General features: G+C 31.6%; 1 protein-coding gene across 1 annotated transcript; it reads right to left on the bottom strand.

Annotated features, from left to right (window-relative positions):
* Positions 1–14,661: 14,661 nt before the first annotated feature.
* Positions 14,662–15,849, bottom strand: LOC106778412 (ethylene-responsive transcription factor 3). Its single transcript, XM_014666370.2, has one exon. The coding sequence runs from the start codon at positions 15,495–15,497 to the stop codon at positions 14,874–14,876; it is 624 nt and encodes a 207-aa protein (XP_014521856.1). The 5' UTR covers positions 15,498–15,849; the 3' UTR covers positions 14,662–14,873.
* Between the last annotated feature and the right edge of the window lie 4,027 nt (positions 15,850–19,876).

Here is a 19,876-nt window from a genome sequence, read left to right as displayed (position 1 = left end):
AAAAGAAAAAAATTACGGTGACACGAGAACTAGACAAGGACCCAAGTTCCATTTTGGGTCGAGAAGCCATAGAAAACTCAAAAGATTGCCACTCTTCTTGTGAGGAAACCAGCAAAAGGAGAATGTTGTACTATGTTACGCAAAGAGAGGATCAAAACTGTACTAAAACACAACACAAAGAAAGCAAATTTTAATCAGTTCAACCACAAGATAATAGATGAAAGACTAAATAAAGTTTAAACTGTAAGCATAAAAAAAAAAAAAAAAAAACCACGCACCTGGGAAGCAAGAGAGAAAAAGAAGAGGTGTGACAAGAGAAAAAGAAGAAGAGGAAGACGATCGATATCAGAAACTGAATGCCGCGAAGAGTTGCGGTGTATTTAAAATGGAATTGGGCGTCGGTTATTCTCCAGAAACCGACGTCTATAGACGTCGGTTTTCATACTAATGTGACGTCCAAGTGAACATTTAAAACTGACTTTTTGAATACCCATTAGACGTCGATTTCTGTCTGGGGGAACCGACGTCTAGGAAGCTGAACCGATTGACGTTTGATATCCTGTCAGGGATGTTCACGACTGTTGGTATGGGCCACCGACGTCTATGATAACATACACGTCGGGGCCCTAAATAGCCGACGTCGCAGGCCCTCGAGTTTTGTAAACATAATCATTACAAGTATTATAGACGTCGCGTAGCCCGAAACGCCGACGTCAAAATTGAAGATTTTTTGTCTTTCCCACCTTTCAGACATGCCTTAGACGTCGGATTTGGACTACGTGACGTCTAAGCGCCTGAGAATTAGGTGAAAAGCATTAAATGCAGCCCAGTAGACGTCGGGGTGCTCGGTGTTGACGTCTTGAATTTAGTAGACGTTTGTTTTTGGATAAAACCGACGTCTAGTTTACCAGGCTATTTACGATAATGCCACTGTCCGCTCCTATACGTCGGATTACACGCTAACCGACGTCTTATGGGTGACGTTAAACAACGTTTTTGCACTAGTGGTGGGTGTTTAAAAATAGTGAGACTCGGTTATTTTAATATTAAATGGTTTGTTTATAAATAATTTTGTTATAAACGAGTTTCATTATTTTAAAACTACTATCTTTCTAGAAACCACTTTTCTAGAGTCTTGTACCTTCGCTCTAAGAGTTCTAACTCTTGAGTCATCTCTTTGACGATCAGAAGGTACCTAATCGACCATGGCAATGAGGTCTACGTTTCTACTCGACCAGTTTCTTCAATAGAGCAAGTAAGTTTCGGCTCATTTTTCTCTTTTTGTTCTTAATTGAGACCATGCTTAATGTATTTTCCTAATTTCCTGTTGATCAGAGGTCTTAAGGACTTTTTTTGCTTCCAATTTGGTGTTGTGTAGGTGTTTTTAGAGTTCCTTGTACTGTAAGTAAGGATTCAACGTTTTTAGAGCTCTTTAGTTTTGTTGTGAGGTAAGGAAAGCTAGACCTTGTTTTAGATTACGTGTGTGGTTTGAATTTAGTATCTCTATATGATAAGATGATTTCAGTGAAATAACTAGGTTGTTGCTAATACTCCTTTTGTTCAAACGACGATAAATGATTCTATGACGTTGAATGCTTGATGTGGTGTGTTTGCAATGTTGTTGCTATCATGATTGTGTGTGATAAGTTTTATGATTAATGAAAATTTGATTTAAAGTATTTGGATTGAAGAAGAGTCAATTACTTGGGTTTTTAAGTCTAAAAAGGGGGTTTTGATAGGTGAGTTTGAGAAGCAGGAGTTGGTGTGAGAGAACAACTATTATGGGACTTGATGAGGTTATTTGAGACTTGCTAAAGGGATTATTCAATTGAAATCTGATATGGAATTAGAGGTAGTTCATTATGGGGTTTTGGAAGTGTTTTTAGTGTAAAATTGGGGTTTTGAGTAGTGAGATTGTGAGGTAAGGGGTAGAAATTGTTTTGTAAAGTTGGGAGTCTGTTATGAGACCTATTATGACTTGTCTAGACATTTAAATGAGTAAAATCTAGTGTAGAAGTGTTAATTGTATGATAGGTTGAGTCCTCTGGCTAATTTTAGTTCAATTTTTAAGTTTTACCAAGTGAAATCTTTAAACATAAAGGTTGTGAGTAAACTGAGGTATTAGGGTATGTTATCTAGTATATTAAGACTTGTCCATGTTGTTAAATTACTGATATTGAGTGTTGCAAGTGATAGAATTGAGTTTAGGCACTTTTGAGTTGTTGAATTGGTTAAGTACATCTAATTCCTAACCAAATGAGCAATGTAGTACTCTATTTTCATCTATAACATGTTTTCATATCAAAATTAGTGTTATAGATTCTAAATTGATCATTTGGATATGTTTAAGATGCACCAAAACCATAAAAATCAAGGTTGTTGTCAAAAACTGATAAGGATGATCGATTATCACATATGACAATCCATTATTGTTATATGAAAAGAAATGATGAAAATTATGAATCTTATTCAATAATAAGGAGATAATACAATTGATATATATAGTTTTTTAAAGCAATATAAAAACGGAATATAAATATAAAAGCAGAATATAAATATATGAACATAAATGCACAGATATGAACGAAAAATAAATTAAATCCAATATCCCCCCTAAGCTGCAACATATATATCCTTAATGCTCAGCTTGGAACACAAATATTGAAATTGTGCAGGATGCAAAGCTTTAGTATGAATGTCTGCAAGTTAAGCTGAAGTAGAAATGGGCAGGAGCTTAATTACATCAGCTTGAACTTTATCTCTTATGAGATGACAATCAATTTCAATATGCTTTGTCCTCTCATGCATGGTTGGATTATGTGCAATTTGTATAGCAGATTGATTGTCACAAAATAGAAGAACTAGTTGTGGTAGAGGTTGTTTCAAATCATGGAGCCAATACAAAATCCATTGAATTTCACATGTTATGGAAGCTAAGGCTCTATATTCTGCTTCGGTTGATGATCTAGATATATTACCTTGCTTCTTGGATTTCCAGCTAATTAAGGATGCACCATAGAACACATTACAACCAGTTACAGACCTTCTAGTGTTAGGGCAAGCAGCCCAATCATAATCACTAAAAGCCTTGAGAGTATATTCTGTGTTGGAGGGAAAGAATAACCCTTGTCCTGGATTGTTCTTGATATATCTCAAGATCCTTATTGTTGTTGCATAGTGATCTTCCAAAGGACTGGAAAGAAATTGACCGAGACTACTAACAGCAAAACATAAATCTAGTCTTGTGTTGGTTAGATATAATAACCTACCAAGAAGTCTTCTATAGGCTTGCACATCTGAATAAGGTTTCTCTTATGCCTTGGAGAATTTTGTGTTTGGTTGTATGGGAGTACAAACAGGTTGACATCCCAACAATCCTACATCTTCTAGCAACTCTAAAGCATACTTCCTTTGTGACAAATTAATGCCCTGTTGAGATCTTGCAATTTCTAAGCCCAGAAAATACTTGAGTTGGCCTAGGTCTTTAATTTTGAACTTTTCATTCAATAGAGCCTTCATAGTTTGGATTTCCTTGATGTCATCACCTGTCAAAACTATATCATCTACATAAACAAGTAAGATGGTGATATGAGCATAATCACTTTTGACAAAAAGTGAATGATCTGATTTTGATTGCATGTAGTCCAAAGAAAGTAAAGTAGTTGTCAACTTGTAATTCCATTGTCTAGAGGCTTGCTTGAGTCCAGTAGCAGCACGACAACAGGTGGAATAGAAATGCCCAAGAAACAAGAAATATCAATGTTCCACATATTGTTCCACCTGCTATTGGACCACCTAATTTCTACTATCACGCACGAGATGTCTATATACCTCGGCATGAAGGGGGTGTGTTGGAAGTCCCACATCGACTAGAAATAAGACCAATTTATAATATATAAGTGAGGTGCAAACCTCACCTTACAAGCCGATTTTGTGGGGTTGAGTTAGGCATTAAAACCTACTTTCTAAAATTTATTGTCATCCAAAAGTCATTTTGGCATAAATCATTTTGGCAATAATCGATTATCAGGTGTGATAATCGATTATCTCCTAAAAAAAGAAAAAACAAAACTTAAAAATTTAGTTTTTGGTTAAGGGGTCCTGTATGAAAATTGATGTCTTTTATTTTATACTTTATTTGTTTTCTTATGGATAAAAATTGATATGGTAATGTAATGTTTGTTTAGTAATATCAATGAGAAAGTTTATGAGATTTTATGCATGAAGTTATGTATGTATTTGAAGTATGGTTGAAAAGAGTTTCTAAGGTGAAATTCTTATTGATGGTTTCAAAGTGGTGATATAAGTTTCAAAGGTGGGACTTCTTGGTGTGGTTTCAAGTGTTGTTAGTATGAATGTAAGAAGCTCAATTCTGATGGGTTATCCCGACACTCTAATGACCATCCATGTTCAAGTAGAGAGTGATGAATCATGTGGTAAGAGTAGTAGGAGGTCTTAGTTTAGGTGCTTCCAATATGGCCTAAGACGCGGTACAGACTAACCTTGTATTGTAACTTTGATGATTGTTAGTTATTCCACCACACAAGTGCCTACACAATATGGTCCTAGCTTGGGGTCCTTTCTCCATCTGGCAAAGGGCATGTTAAAAGACTAACCTTGTGTGGTAGCTTTGATAGTTGTTAGTTGTTCCACCCAACAAAGGGCAGAACATGTTATAGCTCGACATTCATTGCGTATCCTAATGGTCAAGTCTAAGTCTGTTGCATGTTTATGATGAATGTTTATATCGTGTGAAGTGTAAAACATGTCGTAATGTTATTTTATTATGATAAATTATTTTACCACTAGTTTACCCTTATTTTTGTGTTGTTTGTTGTGTGTTGTTTTTCTACTTTGTGATGATCACCTAAATTGTGTAAGCTTAGGGAAACAGTCTCTTTTCAGTCGTTCTAACGAAAGGTGAGAATAAAGCAGATGAGTTGGTAGATGGATCTACAGAGATAGATCTATTGTCTTCTTGTAGGTTTGTTTTTATCTAAGTGGTTCTATTATCACATCTGTAACGTAATATTTTAGTAGTTTTATACTATTAAAATAAGATGTTACATGAGTAGATTTTTTTAATAGGATATAGAGATGGAGATGAATATGTACACATATACATCCTTTTCATCTTAATATCCATTATCATCGTTGTTTAAATTATTAAAATACTCATAATTTATTATAAGTATTTTTTTCATTAAATTTTTTTTTCTCTCTTATTCGTTTCATATTTCCAAGATAATGTCCTTATCACAACCTTTCTATAATCAAGTTTAAATGATGTATGTTAATTAAATAGTTTTTATATCTCAAATTTGAATATTTCTACTTATTTTAATATTCTTTTTATTGTTTATTTGTTTCATGTGAGAATTTAACTCTCAACTTAAGTGTTTAATAACTTTCATTTTTATTAAGTAACATAAAAACTTATCTTGTTTATTTTCTTATTCTTAATATTTGTTTCTTTTGAATAATTTTTTTGTTTTGCTAAAATAATTTTCATTATCTATCAACGGTTCCATTAGTTTAATATCTAAAAGGTTTTCTTAAATTTCTAGGATATTTTTCATCTTAGCATACCATTAATTATATATTTATTTTTCTTTATGCGATTAAATTCAATCCTGTATCGAATTGTTTCTAAGAATGTATTTGATCATTTTTACTTCTTTTTAATATTTTAATTTGTTGTTTATTTTTATCCTATAGAATATTATTTTGATACCTTTTATATAATTATTTTTATTTTCTAATTCATTCTCATAATTTTTACGATTTCATTCAATTAGTGTATTATAAATTTTATTAGTTTATAAAAGAAGAGATGTCATTATAAGTTAAAGAATAAAAGCGAAAAGACATTTAAAACATTTTTAAACTTAAATATTAGTTTTCTTTTTATAATTTTTTAAAAATTTTATTAACTTTATTTCATTAGTGTTTGCAAATATAATAAATGTTTAGGTTCTCATGAAATTTTATTTCATATTCTAATTTAAAATTGATACAGTTAAAATTTCTTTTTAAATATTTAATATTCAAGAAACAAGAATAAGTCCTTTTGACATTAAATATTTGATAACATTATATTTCTTTTGTCATAATTTTTATAAAAATTTAATTAATTATTATTGAAATAGTAAGAAAGCAAGTATAGGTACATGTATAGTCGTTACCAATTAGGTATGGGAAAGTAAAATACTTTCTCATCTCGCTCCGTTGTTATCTCTACTATAAGTATAGTTACTTTCATGGAAAAAAATTATGTTGAGAGGTTGTAGGTTATGCATTAAAGGGAGATTTCGACAAACATTATCTTGGTTCTATGAAAATGTATTCATATAGAAGAAAATATTAAATGGTGAGAATCAATGAAGGTTCCTATAGTATAAGATATGAAAAAGAATCATAGGTCATAAGGAATTTACCCTATGATATGAGGAGGACTTAATTTCTTGAGATATAACTTTGTGTGAGTGAAAGCAATATGACAAGTGTAAAAATCTTTTAGGCTAGTTCAATGCACAAGTCTTTTGGAAATAGAGTCAAATGTTTGTATTGATGTGATGTCAATGTTTGATGACATGAGAGGTGGTTAGTTTGGATTAAGATATATATTAGACAATAGATTATGTTATTAAGGTATGAGCGATTCAACTAAATAAAATTTTGAATAATATTCGTTAGATAAATAGACGAAAGGTGAAAGTGTGTGGTGGTGTGAATTTTTTTACTTTTACAAGTGTGTGATAGATACCTTTAGAATGATACTAGCTTGTTCTTTCTTTATATTATTTTTCAACTTCGATGATCATGTGTCATATGGAAGTGTTAACACTCTGACAAGTGTACCATATCGTATCAAATAAAACGGTAAGTCCGAGTATCGTTTCCCAAATGACTCTTAGACCTAAACATTCGTGTGATGTTTTGAAATCATAAGACTTGAATAAACGAAAATTTGGGTTTTAAATGCAAAACGGAAAATAAACATGCATGTGAAAATTGATCAATTGACAATTGAACGATATGGATGAATGGTGTTGTTGGGGTTTACGGTTTCATCCTAATCCACTCTCAAATATCTACTATTCTTACTAAATTCGACTTTGTTATCAATGTTCATGCTACTTTCTAAGATCCCCTACTATCAATATCTTGATAAATAGAGTCTACTCCTAATTACTAGTTTACTATGTCTAGTCNCCCTAGCAATTATTCATGCATTACATAATTCGTACAAAAGTTTAAGGCAATCGATCCTCATATTCCTATGTCTAGGTAATATTGCTATCAAGAAAATTCCCTCATGTCTAGACCTAACTATACGTGTCCATATAGAAAGAATAAAAGATTATGCTATTGAATAATGTCTTAAACAAAGCATGCAAATATAATGAAGGAAAAGCTCAAACAATTGATAAACAAAGCATATGAATGAAGTAAGAATTTCAATATAAGAGAGTTTCAAATAGGATTACATCGTTCCCCAACAACAAAGGAGTTTAGTTCACCATAATCATGGTGAAACTAGATGAATTGAATGGAAAATATGGAAAGACAAACCCTAGATTTGCTAGATTGGAGCTCCCGCATCCAAAATCCGCCTCTAAGGGGTGAAAAGAGTGTTTCTGCATCCTTTCTGTCAAAAGATAGATGCTCTGGTTCATGCAAATCTATTTATAACTCAGAAAAATAACTGAAATTTAGCCCAGGCCCATAAGTACACCGCCCGACGGTAAGTTGCACCGCCCGACAGTAAGCACGACACTTGGTATCACCCCTCAGCACTACCGCTTGAGCGTCCTCCAAAGATTCCACTGAAGAGTCCACCGCCAGGCAGTGGATTGCACCGCCCGACGGTATGTGCGATTCTTATCTCACCCCTTGGCGGTGCCCCTTAAATGCGTTGCAGAGAATGCATTGAAGGTCACACCGCCCAGCGGTGGCTGCGATTCTTTTTTTCTTCAATTTTCCACCTTCTTTTGCATCCAACACTTCTCTTCCTTCACTTCCTTCATCAAACTCCTGATAAATCCTGCCAAAACAAGGGAAAACTAAGCATAAAACCACTTGTTAGAGAATATTAAAAAAAATAGATTCATTGACCTTGAAATAAAATTTTCTTAAATTTTGTTTTCCAATATTAAAAAATATTTAAAAAAAATTCTTAAATGATAAACATTAGGTACCCAACTACTTTGTATGGGTCCTTTGGGTGTTAGATTGAAAAATAGAAATCATTTTACAACCCAAACATATCTACCACTTGGAACACCATAATGTTTAATTTTACATTTATTTGAAGTATGACCATTTTTCATCCAATAAAAGCATGATACAACATTTGTGTTCCTATAAGTTGTTCTTTTTTCTACCTACGTTCTGCGGATTCTATTATGTTTATTTTTAATTTTAGGAACATACTTGTTTTTAACAACCTTATTTTCATTATTTTTACTACATTCTCCTAAGGTTGTGTGTTATAATAGTTTCTTAAAATTTTTGCAAGATGCACATTTATCACTGCTAGTAAATTTACCCTTTTCAAAAAATAAAACTTTATTTTTCAAATCTTTATTTTCTTCAAAAATATTTTCAAAATTTAATTTTAAATTTTTATTTCAAGAATATTTTCAAAATTTAGTTTTAATTCTTTGAAATCCTTTTTCAATTTCTTATGAGATTTATCTAATTTTTTAGATTCTACTATAAAAGCACCATAAATTTCATGCAATTCACTTTCACTATATTGACTATAATTATCAGAATTGCTAGATGTACTTACTTGGCTTCCAGTGTCGTCGTCCGCCACTAAACAAATGTTTGCTTCTTCACTCAAGTCAGAAATTGTTTCATTGTCATCGTCACATGCGATGTAGGCTTTCTTTTTCTTGAAGAACTTCTTTTCTTTTATTTCTTCACCCTTCTTTTGATTTGTGCAATCAACTTTTAAGTGCCCCCTTTCTCCATAACCATAACATCTATAGTTTGAGGAAGATCCTTGATTCTTTTTTTCTTTTCGTATTTGAATCTTCCTTTGTCTTTTGATTTCATGAACTTATTGAGCCTTTTTATCATGAGTCTCAAATTTTCTTCATCTTCTGAGTCTTCATTTTCTATTTTGTTCTTGCTCCTTTCTACCTCAAATTTTAAGGCTAGATTCCTTTTCTTCTTAGTTTCTGCTTCTTCTTCATCTAGTCTTCCAAGGCCAAGTTCATGCTCTCTCAACTTTCCAAACAATGCCACCATAGTCATTGTGTTAAGGTTTTGTGCCTAGAAATTGCAGTCGCTTTTGGCTACCACGACATGTCTAAAGATTTCAAAATTTTTATATGAAGTTCATCATTTTCGAAAGACTTACCTAGTCCAATGAGATGATTAACAATGTTGGTGAAGCGTTTCTAAACGTCTGATATTGTTTCTCCTTGCTTCATTCTGAACATTTCGTATTCTTGGATCAAGGTATTCTTTCTCGCTCTCTTTATGTGATTTGTACCTTCATGGTTCATTCTCAGCACTTCCCACATCTCTTGGGCGGTTTTACAAACAGAGATCCTGTAAAACTCCTCAATAGTTAAAGCAGATGAAATGATGTTATGGGCTTTCACATCATTTTAAAGCCTTTTCTTTTCTTCAGCAGTCCACTGAACACAGGGCTTTGGTTCCTGCATATTGTCAATAGGAACAGACAGACCAAACGCAATAACTTCCCAAATATCAAAATCAATAGACTCAATAAATATTTGCATTTTAACCTTCCAGAATGCATAATTTTCACCTACGAATAAAGGTGGCTTATTGATAGAAGCACCCTCTACAAAAATTTGATATGATCATGCCATTTGAATAACTATCAAATCGAGCTCTGATGTCAATTGTCAAAGCGGCTGCAACAGAATGGTTAGCGTTGGAAAACAAACCAAGAGGGGGGTGAATTGGTTTTAATGATAAAATGTCCCTTTTAAATTCTACTAAATTTTACTTACTAGGTGGATAATAAAAATAAATAACAAGAGTAAGGTTGAGAGAAATTTGCACAGATGATTTTATTCTGGTTCGGATCTTACTAATCCTACGTCCAGTCGCTTATCTCAAATCAAGATAAATAGTTCACTAATCACAAAACAATAAAAAATTATAATCACAAAGAAACAATTTGTAAAAGTTTAGAAACCACCACTCTTGATACCACAAAAGGTGAACTTGCACCTCTTTTGAGTCTTCATAAAGGATGAATCACATCCTCCGACCGAATACTTCACGAAGGATGAACCTCTTCCAAACACTTCCTCAGATACACCAAGGATAAAGCGGTTATTCCTTTATCACCATAGCAGCACTTCACCAGCTCCACAAACGAGAGTTTCTCAAGCTAAACAAGAACACATAATTCACAATGATTTCTGAGTTCTAGAGCACAAGGGAAGAGCAAATACTCTTTCGTTCTTCGTTTCTAACCATTTAACGCTTTTAATCGATTAATATTATTGTTAAATAATTAAAATGAGTACAACGACTAGTTTTAACGGCTAGAAAACTCCAACGGTCACCTTAATCGATTAAAAAGTATTTTAATCGATTAACTAATATATTAAAAGTTATTTTAATCTATTAAATCGGAGAAAGTTTATGTTTTCAGCTTTTACTCATTTTAATAGATTAATACTAGTTTTAATCGATTAAAATAATGCATATTGACTCTGGGCATCAATTATATAATATGAAAGTACAAGGAAACAAAACCACTGAAAATTTATGTCTTAGACATTGAACTACATATATTACAAAAGTTTTCATCGCAATACAAGTCTTCATAACATCTTCATGAATCTTGATTTCTCTTAACTTGATTTAGACATCATCAAAACTTCATCTTCATGCTAACAAAAACTTCTTAGCAAACATTCAACTTGGAATGAAACCAACCTCATCGGTGTCAATACATTGTGATTGCCAATCAGCAATAACTATAGCTAAAAACAAGAATTACAATGGAAAGAATAGACATATACAATTGAGACACAATTTGGTGAAACAGCGGCTAAAGAATGCAATTATTTCCATTGACTATGTGAAGTCAGAACGGAATCTAGCAGATCCTTTGACAAAACCCTTGGAAAGAAATATGATCTTAGAAACATCGAGGGGAATGAGACTTAAGCCATTGGCAAACAAACAAGTGATGATAACCCAAACTTTGTGATTAGAGATCCCACGAATAAGGTTCATATGGGTAAAAAACAAGTCACTTGTTAGTTCTGATAGCACTAATTTGATTTTAGATCAAATATGTCCATTCCTATGGTGTGTATGAAAGTGATAGAGACTACAATATTGAGGGTTAAACTTTGTAATTAATCAAAGTTTTTAATGATCTTCATATCCCTTATGGGTGGTGCATGATTTGTAGTATACACTTGATGAAATCACCTATATGAGTATCAAGTGGGACCGCTTGCTTGAGATCATGACATGATCTCTAGAGCACTCATGAATATCGGGCATGCGCATGGCCTAGTAAGCGCATAACAGTGATAACAACAAGGATTGTGGAGGTGTATTGTGATTGATAAACCTCTAATACACTCAAGTGTCTTTGGTTCATATAGTTTGTTATACCAACTACACTTTGTGTTAAGTTTCTCGATCTAGGACTGGTTCACATAGCTTGTTATACTAGTTCTAATGCATTACAACTTATAAAACCTAGGATTTTTCTTCTTTTCTTTCTTTCAATCATTATTTCTTATCTTTTGCAATATGTGAAAGATTGTTATTATTTTTTAATATAATATTGCAAAAGATTTGTTCCAAAATTTGCAGATGAATTTTTGAGATTGGACCGCAAGCTTCGTATGCTTCCAACGTGATAGAAGGGTACAATGTGCTTCCAACGTGATAGAAGGGTACAATGTGCTTCCAACGTTTTGCTTAAAGATATTTCCTAAAATGCACACTGCCAATGTTTAGATTTTGGTTTCAACGTTCTCTTATTTTATTAGAAATCATTTTTAATAGTAGATATTTTGGATGTTTTGGATCATGGGTCTAGTTCCCTAGCTCTCTAAATAGAGCACTTCATTCACTCCAAAATCATCATCAGATATCATTACTCTCTCATTCTCTCTTCTCTTAGTTTCATTCTTTTTCTTTTCTTTTCTAAAAATATTTTGGGTTTATTTTATTTTCTTTTTAGATATCCTTGTTAATTTTAAGATCCTTAGAAATTTTGAGAAATTCTTGTTATGTTCTAGAAAACTTGTCCAATATACTGCAGATAAGTCCTTAAGAACAGTGATCAAAACGTTTTAGAAAATATTTTATTGTCAATTTTTACAACATCTCTTACCTACAACTTTCACTTATCTATAACTTTCAAATTTGACTAAATCAATAACTAAAACACAGACGATAAAATAAAGATAAGTATTCAAACTTTCAAGACATACATGACATATAGTAAATAGTTTAACTCAATCCATAACCAAAACAAATATGTTCGCTCCAATTGGTGTAGTTGTTGTGATATTGAGACTTGATATATGAAACCATTGTATCATCACCAAAACACAAAAACACATGTTGCCTTATTCTTTTCCTTTCAATGTGTATCAAAATATTTGTATGAGAAAGCATGCCTTATTAGTATGATATTTATTTACCAAGGATAAAGGTCATTGCAATAGTCTCACTTGGTCTTTTCTATTTCTCTCTTTTTCTCCGTTCTTCTTCCGCCCCTTATTAAACTCCTTTTTATTTATTTGTTCATTAATTTTATTGCAGGCTGACCCTGTCCACTTTTTATTTGGTCCAACACATGGTCACCCTTGAAGAATTCATGTTTCACTTTTTGAGTAACAAGGGTCAATATACTGTGTGGTGCATGTTTCTAGACCCACATTTTGTGTTGCTTCTTACAATAAATGCTTATGGAGCCCATGACATGATCACAAACACATTTACCATTTTTGTGACCACACTCCCTTCACCCCTCCCCAAGCTTCCTAACTAATACACCAACACAAAATTATCTAAGTGGTCCAACCCCAACTTTACTATCACCAAACCCTAATCACAACCAAAAACTTCTTACAATTTTTTAAAAATAAGTTACAAGAGTTAGATGTTGGGATGCACCCCAAGTAGAACATGTATCAAAATTCAAAAGAAAAAAAAAATAACAACCCTATCAAATTCAAACTCATACTTAATGATCAAGATTGAGACCACTAATTAATCTAAGATTGTGACTGATTGATTCCCAACCTTTTGATTCAAATAATCCGATGAGAATAAAAACCTTTTTCTTTGCATAAACTAGCTATACAATGTGCATGTTATACAATAATTAGATTAAATGAAAAGATTTTCACCAATTTTTTACCACTTTCTTTTATTGCCAAAGTAGATTAGAGCAAAACACTAGTGGCCATACAATCACAAAGCATTTAAACAAAGGAATATTATGGGCTTCATAAAAATATTCTTTTTGGGTTTCTTATTATTTTTATGTTCAAAAGGAAGAAAGAAAATCTCACAAACTTAATTTGCACAAGTGTAGATTGAGAAAGCAGAAGAGCAATAAACCACATTACATTATTGGTCATCATTCAACCACAAGAAGTCATATGGCAATTCATTGTGCTCAATTTTAGCACATTTGGATAATGTTTGTAGGTGTGCTAGACAACTAGACAACCCAAACAAGACAACTAGTGGCAAAGTGAGGTGCACCAAGGTGAGAATGCCCGAATGGTTCGTCAACCATGTATATGTTAGGGTTAGTGAAGGCTACCTTGAAAGTTCCATTTCATGTACTTTGGGAAAGAGACAACAAAAGTTTTTCAATTGCTAAATTATTCTAATTGGTTTCAATAGTCTACTGAGTTTTTCATTTTTTTTTATGTTGTCTCATAAAATACACTAATATGTAAATTTTATCATTACAAGTTATTAAAAATCCAGAAAAAGAGAGAGCATCTCTCTCTCTCTCTTTCTAATCATTCACCGTCCAAAATCCAAATTACCCACCCTGCCAAACATCTTTGAGTGTTGTAGAAGGCACCATGATTGTTCTTTTTCAAATCGCCATTGCTCCCACAGTAAGAAAAAGAAACAAGAAATTATCACCATCTACCTCTCTCACCTAACAGTTTTTCTTCCCAATATCTTTCTTTGCCATAGAACCCTAACCCTAAATCAGGTTATGGAAAAAACCTATGCCTTAGAACCCTAAAAACAGCTTATTTCGTCACCTGCCTACATTGTCCACCCATTTAAGTCGTACATAAATTTGGAGAAACAATGGTTGCTCTTTAAAACACCCTCTTCCAAATAAAAAATAAAAAACAGATCTTTCAAATTCAATTGATCCAAAATGCATTGGATTAACTATCAATTGCATTCAATAGTAAAACTCAACATGGGCAAAAGGATTCAAGCCTTAAATAGAAATTAATCCTCTAAATGTAATGAAAGATCATTGATCATCAATGAAAACTAAATTTTGTTCTTAACTCGATTTATACTTAGAGACACACCATACCAACAGCGTAAATTATCTCTCCTACCACTTCTTTCTTTGGCTTCTCATCACCCATACCCATTAGATAATATAAAACAAAAAAATAAATTAAAAGGGAAGAAATATAGAAAAAAAAAATATCTTGAATATTTACTCTCACAGAAATTAAGATCATATTACCATAATCTTCATAACTGATCATCAATCATAATTTTCTTTTTCTTTTTCATTTTTCTCCGCATAGTAAAAAAAGAGGGGAAAAAGAGAAAGATAAAAAAAAAATCAATAAAGAGAAGAAAAAAATTAATAATTCCTTCGACGAACCAATACATCATCATCAGAGACAAAGAACGGTGCAGAACATATCATTATCCACGCCACCGTTTGCCGCGTCGGAATCCTCCAACGGTAAAACGTTGAGATCAAACGGCAACGGTTCTCGCCGAAACGACGACGCAGCGTTGTCGCCGTCGCCATCTTCCACGACGGAGGACGAAGAGTCGCAGTCGCTGCGGCAGTCCTCGGGGACTACCGGCGGCGTTCGCGGGTACCTGCGGGGGACGGCCACGGGGTTCGCCGTTGTGGCGGCGGCGCGTGGGCCGCTGAATGACTCGACGGTACTGCTCATGCCGCTGGAGGTGGGCTGCCGGTGATCGTGAAAGGGCTCGCCAGGGCCTGCGAAATACCGATGGTCAGTGAACGGATCGGGGTGATAGAACGGCGGAGGGAGTGGAAAGTTGGTCTTCGCCTTGGGTCCCCGGAGGGTTCTCGCCGCCGCGTCGTACGCACGCGCCGCATCCTCGGCTGAGTCGAAGGTTCCGAGCCACACCCTCGCTTTCTTCAAAGGGTCTCTGATTTCGGCGGCGAACCGGCCCCACGGTCTCTTCCGGACGCCGCGGTATTTCTGTTCTTTGAAAAAAACCGGCCTTGAACCGGATTCCCCGGCGTTGTCACCACCCATGTTGAAAGTTCGAATCTTTTTGGAATTGCAAGACAACCCAGAAACCGAAACCGGCCTATAAACGACGAAAAATGCGAGATTGATAGAGAAAAGTTGCAGCCTTTGACCTTTCTTTGGAGGGTGAAATGTTTCTCAAGAAAAGGGTCCTTTGGGTTAATGCCTAAAGGGTGATGTTTTGAGGGATTGAAGTTTGGAGGAGATTAAGATGGTGGTGATGAGATTGAGAAGATGAGAAAAAGAAGAGAGAGAAAGATGAAAATGGGTGGTAGAGGGAGAGAGGGTATGTGGTTGAAGGAAGGTACCATAACAACACAAAACAACACAACTCACAACAACACCTTCTCTTGATCTTCATCTACACAAAAAAATATATAATAAAATTGAGAATGGACCTCAAGAGTGTAGTTTTCTACTTTTCTTTCTTTTCCTTCCCTTATGGGTTTCTCAGCTGTGGTTGTAATGTTATCACCTTTCATTTTTTTTTTAAATAAATAAATAAATAAACCTTTCCTTATCTTTATTCTTATATGAGCATTCATAATTTAAAAGATTTTTATTCCATTTTTAATCATATATATTGTGTATGCTATAATTATTAATTCTTGTAATGATTGTACAAAATTATGATAACAATTTTGAAAAGATTGATACTTTGAAAAATTTTATTTACAAAACATAGAAACTTAATTTAATTTTAACAATTGTTTAAACTTATTTATCATCCATGGATTAAAAAACCATTCTTTCTCAATCTCAATAAAACTCAACTTATGCACCTATATAGCATCTCATTGTTGGAGCAGGTCCTTTTCTTTTTTTCGTCTTTTCTTAGAAAAAAAAAATGTGGGTTTCCAATATTTTTTGGGACACGTACTCTTCTTTTTTTCTTTTCTCTCGCAATGGAATTTAATGTGAGAGTTGTGAAATGACCAGAACGCTTTGGTATTTCCTCGATAAAAAATATAATAAATAAAAATAAAAGAAAATGATAATATATATATATATATCCTTATGGAATTCACTTGCTTTGTTTTTATTGTTTCTTCGATATTTTCATTACATTAATCAAATTTAAATTCACAGCCACATGAATACGTTTTCTAATTTTTAATTATTCTGAATCCTTCATGAAGTCATAAATGAATAAATTATGTTCTATAAATATAAAATACGGAGTAAAGGCAAGAATATTCTCAACCAAGTGAAAAAAATTAAGTATTTTCTTATATTTAATCATGATTAAAAATAAATAATATTTATTACGTAATGTATCTTTCTCAATGAAAATTTTATGTCTAAATTCACGAACAAAATATCGTCTAATGGAATAGAAAAAGAAAAACATAGACCTTTGGTTATTGTGATTTTAAATTGAAATTTTAAAAATATAAAAATATGAACATGTTCACAATGTCCACATGTCGAATTCTCCATAAGAAATGCTTTGTAGAAAATTTCGTTGAGTGGTATAATAAAAATAATGCATTTTCGGTAGTATGTTACAAAACTTGATCATTTTCGTAAGCAAAGTTCTATTAAAAAATTCTTCAAACACGTTTTCTGCTTTCTCTGATAAATTTTTTCTCCGGGCAACATTCAACAATTTCATTTTATATATTTTAAGGATTAAAAACTGTTTATATAACATGTCAAACAATTATGGGTACATTTTTTCCTTTGCAAAATGATTTAAAAAATTTGCTTTCTTTTAAATAGTTTACTTTTTAAATATTTTATATGGGTTAAACAATTCAAGTTATTAAATTTTAATTTTAATGTTTAGATGGAATATTAATCAATAAATATAAAAAAATATTTCTATATTAAATTATTTAATAGTTTAAAAATATTATTTCATGCTATCTTAGTAGATTTATAATCATCTTTAAAATTTCTTTGTCAAAGAATTTGTTTACATTTAATTAGTTCATAATATCTATCTTTTATATAAACTATAAACCGTGTGTATGTATTTCAGTTGATTGAAATTATGTTTTAAAAATTATTTGAAGAAATTGTTGTATTGACTTTTAGGTTTGGTAATAACTAAAATTTCTCTTTATTGACATCGAAAAGAAAAAAAAAAATCTAATAAAGGTTGATAAAAAAGATTTCATGTTTGACATTTCATAACAAAAATCCAACATAAAAATGGTTGTATACATTAATTCAAAAAATAATATTAAATCAAATATATTCCAAATTTTATAAAAAGTATATATATATATAATGGATAGAATAGAAAAAATTATATAAAATGTCCTAATTATTTTTTAAGTAAAATTCAAAATTATTTTAAATAATGAAATTATTAATCATAAATTTATAAAATTTTAATTTAGAATGATATATTTCAAATTTATTTTAAAAATAATTATTCTCCAAAAATTAGTTATAACATATAATTTTTACAGCATAGAACTGATAACATAAGACATCATAAGACAATAAAATAAAATAAATTATCTAAAATATATATATATATATATATATATATATATATATATATATAAGCGTTAGTTAAGAATTAAACTTAAAATAATTTTAGAAGGTTTGATTGATCCCTTTCATAATCTTTTATTTATAAGAATAAATTGATACAAGAGTATATATCTAAGCACAATATAATCATGATAATTAGAGTAACCTTAGACACAATATAATCGTGATAATTAGAGTAACCCTAGACACAATATCATCATGATAAATATCCTAACACTCTCCCTCAAGCTGGAGCGTACAACTTGTATGTATCAAGCTTGGAATAAATAAACTTGGTCAATACATCTGCAAGTTGATCGTTTGACCCAATAAACTCGGTACATATTTTTTTAGTCGATAACTTTTCACGAACAAAATGACAATCAATTTCTATATGTTTAGTCCTCTTGTGAAAAACTGGATTTGATACAATGTGGAAAGCAGCTTGATTGTCGCAAACATCTTCAAAGTATGGATGTCACAGAATTTAAGCTCTTGAAGGAATTGTTTCACCCATATAAGTTCACATGTTAGTGACGTCATTGCTCTATACTTGGCTTCAGTTGTTGATCGAGATACTCCCTTTTGTTTCTTACTTTTCCATGAAAGTGGGTCCCACATGTCAATAATAATAATAATAAAATTTATTTTCATCTTAAAAATTAATTTTAATTTTCTTTTTTCTTATAATAATTTTTACAATTATATATAATATTACAAAAAATATTAAATTTAAAAATAATTTCATTTTACTAAATTATAATTTTTTTTTACATTTTTAAAATTAATTTTAATAATTAATGTAATTTTTTACTCTTTATAAAAACTTTTACGATTAAATATAACATTAACAATTATTATTTTATATTACATTAATAACTAGGAACATTTTGGTAATCTTCAATTTATACCAATTAAAAAAAAATTATTTGTCACATCAATCAAATTTTATACTAATTCTCACAAACTTTACTTCCAAATCCACCTTCAATTATCTCCAAATCCATTCAAAAAAACAACAAAAAAATTACCTTCAAATTTACTCAAATCCACTCAAATCATCTCCTCCAAATCACCTCAAAAGAACAAAGCCTAAAAAAAATGATTGAAACTCAATTTATATTAATAGAGAAACTAGTTAGTTTAAATTGAAAAGTTCGCCATAAGAATTTTCTCAGTTCTTCAATCAAACAAGTAAAAAAAAGAAATCTTATAAATAAATAAGATAAATATATAAAAAAAAGTAATTTATAGAAAGATTTTTCTTAACAAAATTCCTTATATTAAAACGTTTTAATATTAAATCATTATATTTTTAAAATGTATTTTTTTATAGGTATTCACAATGTTCACCGAAGTATATTATAAGTTTATTTTCAAATTCAAATGCATCCAAATCAAGTTAAAAGCGCGTATTATAGACAACTAGAATTGACTCATCCTAATAATCCTAATCCACGCCTAATAATTAAAACCAAAAGAGAAATATATATTTCTTTGTTTGCAGTTTGATTCACGAATCATGAGCACTTGACTAAAAGCAATTGATAGGAGAAGAATCAAATTTGATAAAGTGGTATCTTATTTCCATTTAAAGTTTTCAAAGTTAGAAGCAAAGACGATAAATTTGTACAAGCAAATCAAACATTATTATAAAAGCTATTATCTCACCCATTAATCATCATCGCTTAAGGAAATTGCTTTTGAATGATTATGACTTAAGTAATTATGTTCTTAAGGGAACAACATTTACAATGAGGAAAGAAACCAACCATCATTAACATTAATACCTAATTGTGAAAAGCTAATTAAACTATAGCTATATACTATATTAGCTATCAAATATACTCATTTAAATATTCAATTTTTTTAGAAGATTTTAGATTTTCCCATTACCT

Source organism: Vigna radiata, unplaced genomic scaffold (assembly GCF_000741045.1).
Source record: "Vigna radiata var. radiata cultivar VC1973A unplaced genomic scaffold, Vradiata_ver6 scaffold_335, whole genome shotgun sequence".
NCBI classification, from domain to species: domain Eukaryota; kingdom Viridiplantae; phylum Streptophyta; class Magnoliopsida; order Fabales; family Fabaceae; genus Vigna; species Vigna radiata.
This window is presented reverse-complemented; position numbering and strand designations above follow the sequence as displayed.

Coding starts and splice junctions, on each gene's coding strand:
- LOC106778412 (XM_014666370.2), bottom strand. CDS start 15,497: ATGGGTGGTGACAACGCCGGGGAATCCGGTTCAAGGCCGGTTTTTTTC.